Source organism: Cyprinodon variegatus, unplaced genomic scaffold, assembly GCF_000732505.1.
Source record: "Cyprinodon variegatus isolate N-32 unplaced genomic scaffold, C_variegatus-1.0 Scaffold171, whole genome shotgun sequence".
NCBI classification, from domain to species: Eukaryota; Metazoa; Chordata; class Actinopteri; order Cyprinodontiformes; family Cyprinodontidae; genus Cyprinodon; species Cyprinodon variegatus.
In genome coordinates, this window is record NW_015150624.1 from 14,376 (window position 1) to 31,589 (window position 17,214).

Sequence of the window (17,214 nt, forward strand, 5' to 3'; positions counted from 1 at the left end):
TTTCCCTCGTCTTTAGCAGTTTTTAAGTCACTAAAAAAGAAGTATTTGAGGAACAAGAAGAAGAAGTAGTATTTTTTTTTTTTTAGACTTTAGAAACTCAGAAGCTGATCAAATATCGGGTTAAATATCGGTGGGGTGGCTGATGTCCGATGTTCAGTTTTAAGGCCGATACAGGCCGATACCGATAGGGGGCCGATTATATCGTGCATCCCTAATGTATATGTATATGTATGTATGTATATGTGTGTGTGAGTGTATAACAGGAAAAAGGAGAAAAGATGAAAGAAAGAGTAGATAAAAGGGAGACGATAATAAAACGTCTCCTGTCTGCTTTTTCACCTGCAAAGAGAGACGTAAAAAGAACAGCACAACCAATGAATATAGTATAAGAGATACAGTAAAGAGGCACCTTGATACTATCGCTGAATTATAAATAGTATTATCTCATCTGACATGTATGCTGTGGTAGCTGAAGATAAGAATATGGGCTTTCTCGAATGAGCATTTTAGTTAGGGTTTTAGAGCTGTGAAGAATTTTTGAACTTGGATGTTTAGGGTCAAGCCACAGCAATTTAATTAGAGTTAAGTCTCGATTTTGAACAGGTAATTCCAAAACTATTATTTCCGTTCCACTAATCATTCAAAAGTCGACTTTGGTTTACTTTGGATCATGCTGGGTAACCCAAGTGTGATTCAGTCTAAGGTCAGAAACTTACGGTCAGTGATTGTTCTTAGGAATTCTTTTGGTTAAGAGAAGAATGCATGGTTCAATCGTTTAAGGCACGCCATGCAGGTCCTGAAGCAATAGAGTAGCCCTTGGTTCAATCGTTGCTAACTGTCACAATGATTTTATGTTTCTGAAAATTTTCAGATTTACACAAGATTTGCTTCTAAAATGTTTCACTTTTGTCTAATACGTAAACAAAATATCTCACCAGAAGTCATGGGACAATCAAGATGGTTTTTCAGGTATTAAAGATTTTTTTTTATATTATTGAATTTCTTTGAAGGTCTGCAGCATGTAAAAACGAGAGCATCAATGTTTTCATGCAATATTGTAGCTAACCAGACATCCGCATCCTCTGTATTCTAATTCCAACACAGATTTTTGTGGTGAAAAATTTAACTTTTGGCTTTTATTGTTGAATTGATACACATACATTTTTTCTATTTTATTCTGCTGTTTGTCAGTTTTAATACTTGGCTTTGAGAATGTGGACTTTTGTGTGCACCTGTTTTTTGTATGTATTTTGTGAGATGGTAAGAGCAGAAAGCAGCTCAGCAGGTCTTATCAATGGACCAGATTAACATACAGTGAGCTCTAAGCTTCTTTTCAGCCATGCACTTTTACAATCTAGTCGTTTGTAGCGGTGTGTGTGTGTGTACTAGATTTTGCTATCTATTAAGGACCATTTGTGGTATATTTACTAACCTTTTGAGGACCCAAAGCCCTCTGGGGACTAAAGGCTGGTCTTAATGTGGCATGTGGCAGACTCCAATTTTTAATGCTAGAGTGAAGGGCTGCAACTAACAATTAGTTAGCAAATCGATTAATCTGTTGATTATTTTTTTGATTTATAATCGGATTGCCCAAAATTCCTTAAAGAAAACTTTTTACAAAGATAAACCAGGTGGAACTCAAACTTTTCCACTTGAGTTCTGGATAGAGCATTTTGAAAGACATTTCTTTTTTTTTTATCTTAAAAGCAAAAAATTATATACCGTATATATTTTTTACAATTTAGGTATATTTTCTACTCTAAATGGGTTGCTCCTTCAACTTCTTGCATGTTTTACAGTCTCTAGACTCCAGTTAACAATTAAGCAATTACTAAATTAGTTGATAATTATTTCAATAATCGAATAATCATGATTTATACGATTAAGTTTTTCAGCCTAGAGTCAGTTTAGAGGTCTGGGATGAATTAATTTTAGGTTAAGTTTGGGATTAGAAATATACAGGAAATGGTTGAGGTTAGAGTAAACGTCAGGGTTAGGCATAGATTCAGTAACTATAATGAACGTAAGTCAATGTAAAGTCCCAGTATGAATAGAAATACAAACATATTTGTGTGTATTCTTGGTTGTGATACATTATGGCGCCCATTCTTTGGAAGAATAGCACATTGTGGGGACCGACTGCTCCTTGTGAGGCCCGATGCCTGAATCCCACAAGGGGATTTGCTGGTTTAGGGTTAGGTTTGAACCTGTATTGGTTAGGCTCTACAAATGGGCTGGAAATGATTGGAAGTAAATGGAAAGGCCTCAGACAGATAGAGAAAGGTATTATGTGTGTGTGTACATGTGTTTAACTGTGTGAGAGTGCCGTGTGTATATATAGCTGATGATCATCTGCCAGTTGTGGGCGGCCAGCTTTGCATTTGGCATTTCACTGCTCATGACGTGAGGAGCTTGTTGTGCGCTGAAAGAAATGATTATTAAATAAATTTGGATTAAGTTGAAGCATATCAAATTATATCCAAATGTTAATCTTCTTTTCTTGATCTGGCATTATCAGAATCCATGGCTGCAGGAAATGGTTTTTCTGCACAGGTGTGTCTGTATCCTCTGCTGTGAGGGTTCGCAGTAGACTGCTCTGTAGCTCCTCACTCCTGCCTTATCTATTTTTAACTTCTAAATCTTCTTAGCCCTTAATTTCACTGTGTGTGTGTGTGTGTGCTCCATGTCTGTGTATGTCTCTGACGCTGTCAGAGTCTCCCTGTCTGTGTCCAGTCAGAATAAAGGCATGTGTGTATTTGTGTGTGTGTGCACATCTGGATCCTTTTGACTGAGCAATTCACACAAGAGAAAACCCTCTAAGGGTTGTTGATGTTGATGGGATATCCACCCATGTTGGGAGTTTGGCCACCAAGGCGATTCTGGGTAGGCTGGTTCATGCTAACTGTACTAATGTAGATGTTGTGTGGGTGGGTGGGTGTGTGCGTGTGGGTGTGTATCAGTTTGTCATGTGTGGGTCCCAGCCATGATTTGCACATAAGAAGAGAGTACCTGTTCACACACTCTTTTAGCCATGTTATTTTTAACCATTTGACAGCCTAAGATAGGCTATGTACGCTACGGGGGAAGGGCAACCAGGTCTGAGCGGTCTGTCAGAGGGAGAGGGAGAGTTAGAAAGGTTCTGTTTTTCTAAACTAGAAAAACAGGCAGTGTTTATCTGAATATTAATGTATGATTAATGAGGAAAAACACTCTGACCTCCCTGATTGAAAAGAGAGGGAATGTTGTTCTTTCAGCTTCTTTTTTTTTTTTTTTTTACTTCTCATGAAAGATGGGGGTGATAGAGTGTCTGTTGGAGCATGTATATACTTAAAGTCATGCAATTAAACTATATATGACTCTTTAAACTTTAGCACTCAGGAGTGAAAACTTTCAGACTTTATAGTTCTTTAAAGTTTGTTTTAATGTTTCAAAGGACTTCTTTGAGAGATTGCCAAGAGGTTTGGAGGTTTGATTCCTTTGAAAATCTTTTGATGCATCAATTGTTGAAAGGTCGGTCTGTTTGAGAGGTTTCTGTAAAGAACAAGAAGCAGCTAACACCTGTGGCTGACTGTTTCACTTCCTGGCTACTCTTGCTCAAGTCAAATTGAATGGAACCCTTGAATTCAGCATTTTGGGAGCAAACGGAGGCATAGTTTTTTTATTTATTTATTATAATTTATCATTATAAAAGACTCACCTTTTGCTCACTTTTTAAATAACATCTGTTACAGTAATGGCAAGAATATATGCCTCAGTTTTCTGTATTAGGTAAATTTTGTTGACAGAGTGACATGAAAAATCAACAATCTTTCATTTTGGTGAATATTTTACTGAAGGAGGAATTTAGATCCAGAATGTGTGATAATCCCTGGTCTTTATATTCTGATTTTTATACTGTCCAAAACAAACATATCCTGTTTAGCTCTTAAATCACTTGAAGCAACCATTTGTGCTGATATGTTCTGTAGATGTGAAGTCCCTTTGAAAACCTTTTTTGCCTCTTGTAATTTTTCCAAGAGATTTTATTGAGAGTTTTTGTGACAGCCCAAAACATAATTGTCTATAAATGGGAAGTGGAAGAAAAAAAAAAAGATTTTAAATCTTAGATCAGATGGACAGTTTTGTGAGCAGCAATGCTTTTTAACTGTGGTTGAACTTTTAGTCAGTCATGGCCTGCATCTGTTTCCAGGATCACTCCATCCATATTTTTATGAACTCAGACCAGCGTCCCCATGATAAGATGTTGCCAGCACAGTGTTTTAACGAGGGGTTCAGTGATATGCAGTGCTCATTTTAACTGTGCTTAGTGTTAAACTTTTGCTCCTATCTGACCAGAATCTCTCCTCCACTTGTTTGTTTGTGTCAAACTTTTATTAAACCTTTTTATTTTATTTTTTTCCATCAACTATGACATTCTGCTTGGAGTAAAAAATAAATTGCTGTCCTATCAACAGATTTTCTCATCTGAAAGTTCTGCAGCTTCTCTAGAGTTGCCAATAGAGGAGAATAATAATCTTACCCAATCATTGTTCTACTTTCCTCTCGTCTGTTCAGCTCAGCATAATGATTATGATAAATTGGATGATGGAAACACCAGTAATCAGTAAAATATCCAGGGCTTAAAAAGTAGTTTTAAAACATAACACTGCTTTAACTCTGAGTTCTTCAATATGTTCTTTCACCTTTATAATGCAGTTTCTTTCACTAGAACTCAGGTATAGCAGACCAGCTGTAGCCTTATATCAAAATTAGATTACAGTCTGGTGCACTATGTAACTAGCTGACCTCTAAAGAAAAATGTTTGCATTGAATTTTATTTAACGGTTGTCAGAATAAAGAAAATTGACTTAACGCCTTTAATACAATTTACATCATTTTATTAAATAAATACATGTACAGTATAGCTTTCCTTCAACTTTACAATTATGCACTGATTTTATGTTGGACTAATGTGTAAAATCCCAATATGATACTTTAAATATTGTTACTTTAATGTACTGAAATTCTGTTAAGAAACTTAAAACACTGTTTAAAGTTGTGCACATCCTTCCTTATATTTTCACCACCTCTATATTTTTGTTTAAATTTGCAAACATTATAATGTTAGTTCAAATTGTTAGTTTATTCTCTTTCAATGCAGTCAACTAATCAGCATTGCATGAGAATGATCAACACAGACCTATTAAATCTTTTCATTCTCAAGGGATTCTTGACTGTGCTGTCTGCAGTAAAACTTTAATGCTTGCAGTAGCAAAAATGGCCACAAAGTGGTACTGTTCTGTTAGAGTTTAGTTATGGTGATTATATGCACTGTGAACTAAAGTTATGTGATGGGACGCACCAGCACATATGCATGCTAAGAGGCATAAATCTGGGTCTAATTGACTCTCCCAAGTTGCCAGGTCCCTGTAGACCCAATAATAACAGCAGCACCATTGGTCTTATCCTGCCTAGCTCTGACCTGCTGCCAAAATCCTACACGCATATGCATACACTCTCACTGTGAGATTTCTGCTTTGGCATTTATATATTCTTGCATATAGTGATGTTGTCATATGTTCTGTAGGGGTTCTAAATAAAGTTTAGGTCCCCATTTCACATAAAGACATTTCTCTCAGTGTGGGATCAGGAAGGTTGAGTATATTGCTCTGCTGTTAAAAAGAAGCAAGCAGGCGCTTATGACTCCCCTGGCTTCAGAGCTACTTCTGCTTGTTTTGGCAGCTCCTCTCTATCTGCTCTTTCCTTCAAAAACATTGATGAAACTTCAGAAATGTGGCTTTTTAAACACTTTAGTGCTAACCTGTTGAAATTGGACATTCATGTCAGCAGATCCTTATTTTTTCAATCTTTTCCTTTTTTTAATGCGACTTTTTTCATCCAAGAAGTTGTTTCATTTTGATTATGTCTGTCTTTAGTGTTCCCTACTCCCTTCTTTTCCCCTGCAAATACACTTTTGTTTTATTTTGGATAATTCAGGAAAAGCATGTTTCAGTTGTGGATTTTTTTTAGGTTTATATTCATTATTAGCCACTTTAAGTCTCTGCTAATAGACCTTCCCAGAAGTAAACTTATGTTGTAACATACAAGCAGACACACATGCACTGTTTTATTCCCTTGTTTATTTTCAAACCCATACATCACAGAATTGATGCACTTTGTTATCTCCCTAGAATATTTGGCCAAGAAAGCCTATCTAATGCCATACACCAGTTCTTTGTAGTTTAGAAAGACTGACTTCCTCTGAGTTTCCAGTTGTGCTTTAAACCTGCTCAGAAATGTGATGTCTTTAATCTTTTATGTAACCTAGTCTTAATGACTGCTTATTAGCAGTGTTCATAGATCCACTGAGGATTTAATGAAATTGTGTACCTAAATCTATCTTTCTTTTTCAGATGTATACATTACAATTGAGATTCCTCTGTAGATAGATATTTAATACTAGCTTCATAGCAATGAAACCAAACATACAGTTGCAATAAAACAGATTTTTAATATTAAATGTTATGTTGGCCAATAATCAGTATATTTTTTTTAATATAAGCTTGATAAAAAATATTTTGTTATGTGCTATTGATAGTTTTCAAGGAAAGTGTATGCGTGACAAATTAATAAATGAACTAAGAAAATTTGATATGGAATTCATTACATTTTACTCGCTGTATCTCTGGCCACTTTAGGTGTACTATTGATGGAAAGATATATATTTATGTATTTTATTATTTACTGATACACTTGTCTATTTGTACGAGATCCTATACCCATTTATGTTAGTCTTAATCTTTATTTGTTTAATTTAGCTCAGTTTAATAGGATTATGATCTCTTACTAAACAATAATTACTGTATGATGCTCAGAGAAATTGACAAAACCTTTTAGAATCTCACAGTCCACAGTTCAGTTAAATGTTAAAAGTTTTTGACAATAGTTATAATAAGAGCAATATGCTTCAGATGAACAATAATGCATCTGCATGCATCACTTGACTTCTATGTGAAAGTTTTTGTAATGTAATGTAATGCACAGCACAATATTTGATGTAAACACAGCCTAACAGCATAAACCTTGAATATATCTCCTAAACATGTGGGTGGAGGAGGGGATTTGGGCCTGTTTTCTACAGTAACCATGGGGATCAGGCACCTTGGAATCAGAGTTGTTCATGAATTCAAGTATTTTTGGTCACATAACAAGCACAGGAGCAATCTCCAATAGAGAAGCTGAAAAACAAAAACAAAAAAAATTATGAAGCATACGGTACTTTTACTGTTGGAAACAGATTGGTAAGTTTTCTTTCAGTCCGATTTATAGATTGTTCTAATTGTTGCATGAACTCTGAAAAAACAAAGAGAAAATAATTAATTTCAGCCGTGATGTACCCTTTTTCGCTAAACACACTGATTGTGTGTTTTTACTGCCCTGTCTATCAACCAGATCAAAATAACCCAACTCTTCATGCAGTAGAATGTTTGTCTCAGATGGTAAAACTGCCCCGAGACCAGAAATGAACCTTCTTTCAGTATTGTGTCAGTATGGCAGAACCAAATAGTGTACTGTTCCTCCCATACTCTAAACTCTGACACATATGATGACATTTTCTTTTGCATGACTTAATTTCCTTGAATGAGACCCAAATTTTACAAAGACATAGAAACGAGTGCACAGGCTATGACAGAAAGGAAAGGTAAATTCTGGCATTATGTCATTAGAAAGTTACAACTTTTACATCAGATTGAAGCAATGTAAAGCCCAGCCAACAGGAGGCTGGAATTTCAACAGCTCACAGTGGCTAAAATTCTAAACTTAGGTGATCAAAAGGTTAACTGCTCTTATGGTATATTTCAACCAGTGGTGGAGAGGAACAAAGTGGATTTACCTGATTACTGTATTTAAGTATTTTTTTTGAGTATCTTTACTTTACTTGAGTCATTTTTTGGGGGGCTATTAATAAGTTTCACTACACTACATTTCAAGGAAGCTGCTAGTTACTTGTTACTTTTTAAATGCAATTTCAGCATGGCAGAAGCCCTTAGGACTGAATTTAGACAGCACTGCGTTAGAGATTTTCATGACATTTCACAAATGTGAGAAACTCAGGGTAGATATTATTTTTAGTTTATACTTTTAATTTGGGTGTTACTTGTTGCCATGTGACCAAGTTGTTCAGTAGTGTGAGTTGCGGGTTCTTTGTGGTAATAGATTCAACCTTAAACCTTTTTCACATAATAAAATTGTCAGGAGAATCGAGACAATTTTGTTTTGTTTTTGCTTTTTGTTTTAAACCTCTTAATATCCACCTCATTCTCACCTATTTTGCATACCCAAATGGAAAAACAAATAACTTAGGAACTGTAAGCCCAAATTATATGTGTGATACATTATTTGAAAGCGAACACTTTTTAGTTTCTGAATATAATTATTGACAATTGGGTGAGTAAAACACCCAAGCTGCATCAAGCCCAAACTGCATCAGTTCAAACAAGATTTAAAGATGGTTTTTCTTTTATTCTCGAACATAATAGGTCTTTTTTGAACAGCAGTTCAAAAAAACAGTTGTTTGCTTGTTATTGCTGCTCTGTCATGGTACATTTTGACATGCTGCTATATCTGTGTTAATTGTGCTTTGGTGCTCACTATGTCCATAAAATAAACTTGGTGGTTGAATTTTGGAGAATCTAAGCTCTCCAAGGATGTCTAACATGTCTATACTGGTAAACATTTTACCAGTGTAATGTTCATGCATTCTGAGTTTTTATTTGTAAACACCTTAAAACGGTGATACAGAGGTTAACCAAGAAGTAATCATCTGGGCTCTTCTTCCCTCTATAAAAGACATTTCATCCCAGTGCTGTGTGTTGCAAGCCCGTAACATCATCAGTGACCCCCTCACTCCCCCTATATGGACTGTTTTGCATTATTCGGTGCAGGATGAGCAGGTTCCGTAACAGCTTTTTCCCTGCCTGTTGAACTGTTGTAAACTTTAATTCAAATCCTTTTAAATAGAATTCAACTCGGTTGACTTCTACCACATTTTGCACCATATCTATTTATTCATTTTTGCACTACTCTGAAACCTCCACATCAATGCCCTTTTCACCATGTCTCTCCTGCACTGATTACATATTGATCACTGCTGCACTTTAAAACGTTGAAAAACTGTATGCATTGTATTGTGTAGACACGCTGTGTATACAAAATTACAATAAAGTTAGTCTAAGTCAAAAGAGCTTTCCTTAGCTGGCATTTTGATGCTGAAGTTCTTTACAGATGGTGTAGAATTTTTAGCAGAGTTGCTCTAACATCAACACTTCAGGTGGTTTCTGAAAGTTACATGGTACATGGTAAATTACACAGAAATTAATATTAGAACATCTAATTTGTATTTTTGAATATTTAAGTACTTTTAAATACATGCACTTTTGAATACTTAAGAATTTTCAAAATGAGTACTTTGATACTTCAAATTGAGTAAATGTTTGACTAAGTAAGTTTTACTTGTAGTTGAGTAAGACTTGACTACAGTATGAGTATCAATACTTTTACTCAAGTACAACTTTTGAATACTTTGTGCACCACTGATTTTTATATGATTTATGTCAAAAATTGTACTTGATTTGTTGTCAAAGCTTTTGTATTGCCTTTTATTTCAGTACATTCTTGGTTCCACTCTGGGAACCCTTCTTTATGCACTCTTTTTTTCTTCTTGCAAACATCTATCTTACATTTCCTATCTATCTTACAAACATATTCTGTGCTTTACAACTTAATATGAAAAATTATCCTGCTTCCTTTCTGAAAGGATAGTAGTTCTGATTGAAAATTTAAATACAAGAATATCATACATTTAAAAATATATAAAAAAAAAAATTTTAATCTGATTTCATCAAATAAAAGATAAAATTTCATGAATCCTCTAAGTATTTTTTATTTTGATACTTTTGGACATCAGCTGTTTAAACCTAGATGAGCCAAAACAGTGTTGTCTTTTGTTTTTTAGAAATGTCCTTCTTTTTATACTACCTGATAATAGCTTTAATACAAAAGTAAAATATTTCTGAAAAGCATTTAGCAATATCATTGGTTGTATGTGTTCTTCATGTGAAGATACCTTTGATTTCAAAATTCCAAATAATTTATTATAAACTTTCTCCAGAGTAGTCATCTTAATGTTTACTGATTTAAGAAGTGCAAATGGAACACAGTTATTTTGTTTAAGATAATCAGTGGCTAAACTAAAATGCTTAAGTCTAAATGAATTCACTTGTTACACACATGTGATAACTATGATAGCAGTCTCATTAATTTGAGACTGTATTTTGTAAGGACTCAGCACAGCACACTTTTCACTCAATCCAAATTGATATCTTTTCTGTGGCAAATAAAATAGTCAACATGTTACTTCTCAACTCTTAAAACATGGACCTCTGTATGTCTGTCATCCTCTGATTAGAAAGGTGGATCTGCTGTCATATAAGTGGAGGTTTATAGACCGATGTAACGGTATTACAGAAGACATGTAGTTGTCATTTAGAGTCACTTTTATAGGTTACCCAATTTTTTTTTTCACTGAGGCAGTTGTCCTTGCTTGTTTTGGCCTTAGTTTACAGGCCAAACATATTGCTATTATCTCTAATAGTTTATTGAGATTAAAGTGGAACAAAAGTCAAAATCCTTGCTTATCTGTACAAAATTCCCTAAGTTCTGAATCTTTTTTCATTTATCAAGTTGAGCATAAAGCTGGTAGATTGTTGATTTGTAATCTGAGCCCAATCCTCTGGAATTTGGGTCCAACTATTTACATTAGATTAGGCATGTATACTTTTTGGAAACAGAACTTTGCAGATATTCTTATTCAATAAAGTGTTTTCACAAAAAATTTACCAACTGCTTCAATAGGAGATATCTTCCATTTTTAGGTGAATAAATTTTTGGCTAGTACTGTGCAGTTTGTATTAGAGAAGCTATGAAGAAGAGGAGTAATGGGGAATTTTGCAGCAACACTTAATGTTCCAGAATGCCAGTTTTTGTGTGTGCCTGCAGCTTGAACAATTTTGTTGTTTTGTGTAGGCATCTCTGCAGGTCAGAGCTACCATTAATTATTGATAGAAAAAGCTTAGCGCATGTGCTGGCAGAAAGTGTTGCCTAGCACAAGCTTCATCGTGCCAGAGACATCTGCAGGAGAGACAGTAAAAGCAAGTGGGAGAAAAGAAACCGAGAATTTGCACCAAAAAGAGTGATCAAGACTCAGTCATCCAATCCTAAACCTGAACTTGCCTCCTTCTACCTGCTAGCAACCAGAGAAAGAGGGACACGAAGAAAACAGGACAGAAAAAAACACTTCAGGCATAGAAGGCATCCTTTGGAGAGGAAGCAGATTAGATCATAGGAAAAGTTTTATTGACTTTTTGTGGGAGCACAGCAATGGATTTCATAACATTCTTTAAGAAAACACAACCTGAGGAACAAAAAGAAGGGAGCCAGTGAGATTTATCAGTTTATTTTTTGCGAGTGCTTCTAAAGCTGTGGGTGTTAGAAAGAGCTAAAGATGATGAGTCGCCAGGCTTGTTTTTACCGGGTCCCTCCCCCGGAGCTCCATCGGCGTAACCATCTCCAGGCCGATCCGGCTAAGACAAGAACTCTGCAAACTGTCATTGATATGAAGGTAGGACTTAGCAAATCCTCGAGGAGAAAACATTTTCAGTGACATCACACTTTTCTGCCTTTTAGTAATGTGGTATCAGTTCTTGGAAAAGTAAATCTATCTTCAAATAGATTTGAATCGAGGTTTGCCTGTGTTATATGGGCAATGAGTGAGGTTGTTTTCTTTTTCAACGCTTGTACGGTATTTCATCAAAGTGACATACTCATTCTTCCTGTTGCATAAGAGCTGAATATTTGCCTAGATTTTAAATACTCACATATAGACTGTAAACTAATTATTACCTGTATGTATATCTTATTATGCCTCAGTATTTGTATAGCCACCATGTCCAAAGTTCATTATTGGCCCATGCCGAGTTAAGCACTTATTCAATTTGTTTCAAATGTCACATATGGAAGCTTTCTCTCTCAACTCAGCCTTTGAATCCTTCACTGCTGTGAAAAATGCACTTGACTCCACATGAGTCTTTGAGTTATCCACCACACATACTTAGGGTTCATTCAGCAAAGCACTTATTCCAAAAGTGACTTCCTTACCTCAAAGCTACAGATACTTTGTGATTTTTCCACTTATTAACATTCAGTGTTAGTCACAGATGGAATCTGAATATTACTCTGACAGATTGATTTGGAAATAAAAATAGAAAGAGGCAGTTCAAGCAATGTTACTTATTTAGTTTAAGCAGCTAAACGATTAGCATTTTCCTTATATCACGTCTTGCTTTTGTTTTAGCCTTTGATGTGCAAATGTCTGCTTTGTAATTGCAGAACACAAACCCATCGTTCTGTTTTGATCCTGATGTTATCTGGCAGGTATTGTACTAGCGCTTGTATTTATCTTTTCCTTATTTTGACATAGACAACTGTGTTCCCGTATGACTTTTTACCCCACTTTTGAAAAACTTTCTCTGGGTTGAATTGTAAGAATGCCATGTACCATTGTTTGTATCCTGGAAAGTTGGAAGTTTGGCTCTTATTACATGGTAAACCTTTTGCATGTCATGTTAATTTAAAAAATGAGCTGTTTGTCTTTGCTGTGACTAATTTTGTATCCTCCCATGGAAATGAGAAACATAGTTTAAAATGCAAAAATCAAGTCTAGTGTATCACTGTTTTCCTGACTATCCAAAACAACTCTACCCAAGTTTACACTCTGGTATGTTTGTTTCAGTAATTCGATACGTAACTTTATACATTCCCTCTTGCTCAGTCTGTGTGTCTGTGTTTTGCGCTGATGATACTGGGCAGCCCATTTCAAAGTTTAGTGTTTAACACTTGTCTAAACCAATGCCACCATACAACTTTAGGACCTGGACATGACAGACCGTTTCTTCACGGATATTAAAAAACAAAAATGTTTTGAGCTGATCTATGACCTATTATCCCAAATCAACTTAACATGTGACACAGAGATGTATACTGGTTATAAGTTGGTTAAATACTCCTATGACCATAAATTATATATTTATTTTTGGATTTTTTTGAGAGTAAATGGTTATATAACACTTAATATGAGTTTATGTAAAACTTCTGTGTCATTAGTATTCATGATGGGTTTTTTTAAGCTTTTAACCCCTTCTTCCAGATATACGTATATAAACTGTTTAAAGCTAGTTAACATCTTTATTTCCGTAAATGATGATACATATAGTATAATGGCAGTTACTTTACAATTACTCTTAATAGAACAGTAGGGTCATTTGAAATAAACATCCCCATTACATCTTTGTATAAATGTTGTAGGTGCAACTCAGATTGGATAGTGTTTGTTGATCTATATCTTGTCTTCATGTTGGCTGTTTTGTGATTAAATTCTCTATATAAAATTTGATACTGCTGTTGGATTAATAGCTGATGAGTTTCTGACTCTTTGCCACACAATTTTTGCTGGTACAGGACACCAAGATTTCTTCCCTGGAAAGAAACATCAGAGACTTAGAGGATGAGGTCCAGATGCTAAAAACCAATGGCCTGTTGCACCCTGATGACAGGCACGATGAACTCAAGCAGGTGGAAGTCTACAAGAGCCACTCTAAATTTATGAAAACTAAGGTAGACACTCTGCATGAAACATAAGCCAGCAACACAATGCATGCGTGATTTGAATTATGCATGTTAATTAGCTAGTGCATGAAAAAATTTTTTTTTAATCATGTCATATAAACATTTTTGTAGCAGCTGTTGAACGGTTTCTTATGTTGTCATGCATGTTACATATTAATAAAAGCATGTTTTATATGTTAATGAATGTAAAAAAAATGAATGAAATTTGGTTTTCTGTTGTAACTGGAGGATGAACACCTCTTGATATCTTTATTTGGTAGATCTGGCTTGAGTGCCTACCTTTAAATCTTCCTCCTTTCCTCGTGGCAGAGATTTGATTAGGTGTAAGAAACACTCCATATATATTTGGGTCCGTATTGGCAAGTAACATCCAGTAGCATCACGCATTTCATTTCTTTGTTTCACTACACCCAAAAGGTACTGTGATGGATTTTAATCTCGTTATTGTGGTCGTTATGGAGCTTACTGGAATATAAGTAACACGGTATCAATTCAATTCAGTTCATGTCACATGTCATCTCAAGGCACTTTATAGAGACAGGTCAATGAGATCTTACAGTCAAACTAATTCAAAGTTTTCTATCTGAGGGAAACCAGTTCATTGCATCAACTCAGTGACTCGAAGGCAATCCCTCACACCAAGCATGCTTGTAGTGACAGTAGAGAGGAAAAACTGCCTTTTAACAGGTAGAAACCTGCAGACCAGCAGAACCGGGCTCAGGGTGAGCAGTCATTTGCTGAGACCACTCACACAGAGTGGTATCATGTAGAAGAATCGAGTTTTTAGAATTATATTAGCTTTACTGCTTAATTGAATTCAAAAATCCTTAATTAAAGAAAAAAGTAAATTTGTACTGTGAATTACTGTAGATTATGTCTTCCAAGTTTTTCTTAAGATTTATCCTAGATAATAAAGGTTGTGAGATGAAGGGTCTCCTCTAGGGGTATGTTTTACAAAGAATCTATGGAAGCTTCTGAGTAAAGATACTCTGTTGTCTCCTGAAATGGATAGTCAGGTTATGGTGCATTTTGTTGCTTGATGTATGAGAAGATTAATACAGTGTTGTCATAAAGCTATGATCCGCACCAGTACTTTATACTATCAATAACTTAATTTTCTTTTTTTCATACCGGGTAACATAGCAGTTTCTGAAATTCCCAGACCAGCTTCCCTTGATTTAACAAATAAACAATTTTCAAAGTCTTTTCAATACTCGTTCTTCACCAATCTCATTGAGTTTTAATTTAAGCATTTCCTCCTCACTGACTAGATGTCTTTAGCCATCTAAGACCTCTAGATTTTCAAAAGGCTAGAATGTTTTAAAACATATGTAAATTTGTTAGCATTAGCACACAAAGCAGTTGTAAATCAAAATGTGTTTAAAACAAGAAGAACAGCAGTTGATAACTCTGTTATGAGTATGCAGATCATATTTTAATAACCAAACCAGACATATACTGGTTTGATATGCAAAAGTAAATGTTAACCATCCGGAACACATTTAAACCTGAAACTCACTAAGAAACGTTCACATCAAATGTTAACCTGCAGCTGGAGTGAACAATTTCCATGTTATGCCTATGCAGAGGGTGGCTCTGTAGTGTTGCGAGGCAGAAAGAGGAAAAGGTTGCAATTCTGGTGTGGCGAATGGCCTGTTTTTGGCAAATTCAACAAGGCTAGATCGCCGCCTTGCATGTGAAGTACACAAAGTTTGTAGGAGTTTAAAAAACTGAATTTTTGTTTACATTGTCATTGCGAAAACCAATCAGGGTCTAGATATGATTGAGACCTACAGTGAAGGGGCACAGTGGAGACAAACTTTGTTAAAAACAGAATTGAAGATGAATCAAATATTGTTGACAAACGATGAATACGGAAATGCTCTTAAGACGTTTGTGGGTGGCTTTTAACTAAGCTAATTTAGTCCTAGTGGGATGATTTGATTGTCCTACCCAAGTGAAACCAACTGAGCAAAAGGTAGAGTAGCCTTTTGCTCACCGTGCGAATTCCCCTGCCATGCAAACTGTGTTTGCTGACCAGCAAGCAAAACAGGTGCCTTAGGCAACATTTTCATAGGTCTTGCAGTCTGTGTAAATGCACAATTACAGGCACAGCTTTTGCCTCTTTATTTAGCACATTTGAAAAACACGCGCCAACTGTGCAGCAACTGTCAACTAAAGGAAGCGATTGAACAATGACAGGAAAAGGAGTGTGTACATATTAGCATATTTGATTTTTAAAATGTAACAACAGTGGAATAATATTAGTCGGGAAAAATATTGTAAATTGGCATGGGCTAGTACAAATAAATGCATCAAAGAGCAAAAGACCTTAATGCAAATAAATAAAATGAAAAAACCACATTACCAAATGTATATATTTTAGAATTTTCAAAGCAAAAAACAATTAAATATTAACAGCCACAACTCAACTTCCATCAGCAGGTGCGTACATTGCTACACAACAAATACTGTGTAATTTCCTGTGTTGTTAATGTCTGGTTCCTATAGTCTCCAATAATAACAAGGATAATTAATTAGATAATTGGGCAAACTCACCCAACTAGAGCCACTTAAGTGTTTATTTGTTACGGTAAGTCAGTCTTCATCAGTACAGGCAGGAATAACATCACATGGAATTAATTATTGAATTACTCTTGCTACGCTTGAGTAGAAGCTGTGTAGGTTTTGTTCCAGGGACACAAATGATCAATGTTTAGTATTCTGGATTGCAGTGTGATGGTAAAGTTTTTTTTTTTTTTACCTATCCAAAGAGAATCTGTGGCAGCCTGGCATATGGAGACATTGATAAGCTACATTGTCAGATTAATTAGAAGAGGATGCTTGGAACGTACTCTCTGAATTTTTGATTTTTTTGTATTTTTCAGTTCCATAGAAATGCAAGGCAAATAAACCTAAAAATAAATAATTTCTGTGGGGGTCAGATCTCCTGGTTTGAATAGTAACATGTTTGAGGGAACATACTCTGAAACTGATAGCTTCCAGTTATTCAGGCTGTTGTGCACTTTACAGAAGATGATACAGATTTATCTCTGTAAGGCTGTCTTCTGATTTTTCAATTGCACTCAAATGTGTATAACCTCACTTGATGACATACACAAAGATATTTGAAGGTTTAGTTGGACCTATAGGTTGTTTTGTATGGTCATCATTTTAAATATGTATCTGTGGCAAAACAAGCACCATGTGAAACACGTTTAAATGAATAAATGTGGCCTGTGATTTAACATGCTTTCAGTACTCAGTCACACTGCAAAAGTATGTTATTAAAGCAACCCATTTCACATATGGTCAGAATTCATATTTGGTATCAGGTTTCAAGTTTCACAAGGTTTCAGTCCATATGGCCGTGACGCCTATTTATTCTACTTTGATGGCTGAGGCCGATGAATTGTGCTACATGTGAAAAAGTTTCTCTGGGTTCATTAATGGTGCTCTTTGTATGGGCCCGTTTGTCATTGCGACAGGGAA

At 35.5% G+C, this 17,214-nt stretch overlaps 1 protein-coding gene across 1 annotated transcript in view; it reads left to right on the top strand.

Moving 5' to 3' along the window:
- LOC107087027 (ERC protein 2-like) overlaps nt 1-17,214 on the top strand; it is a 206,592-nt gene that overhangs the window by 11,504 nt on the left and 177,874 nt on the right. The window contains exons 5-6 of the mRNA XM_015378362.1: nt 12,427-12,471; nt 13,555-13,710. Coding sequence (XP_015233848.1) covers nt 12,427-12,471; nt 13,555-13,710 — 201 coding nt within the window. The remainder of the gene's footprint in view (nt 1-12,426; nt 12,472-13,554; nt 13,711-17,214) is intronic.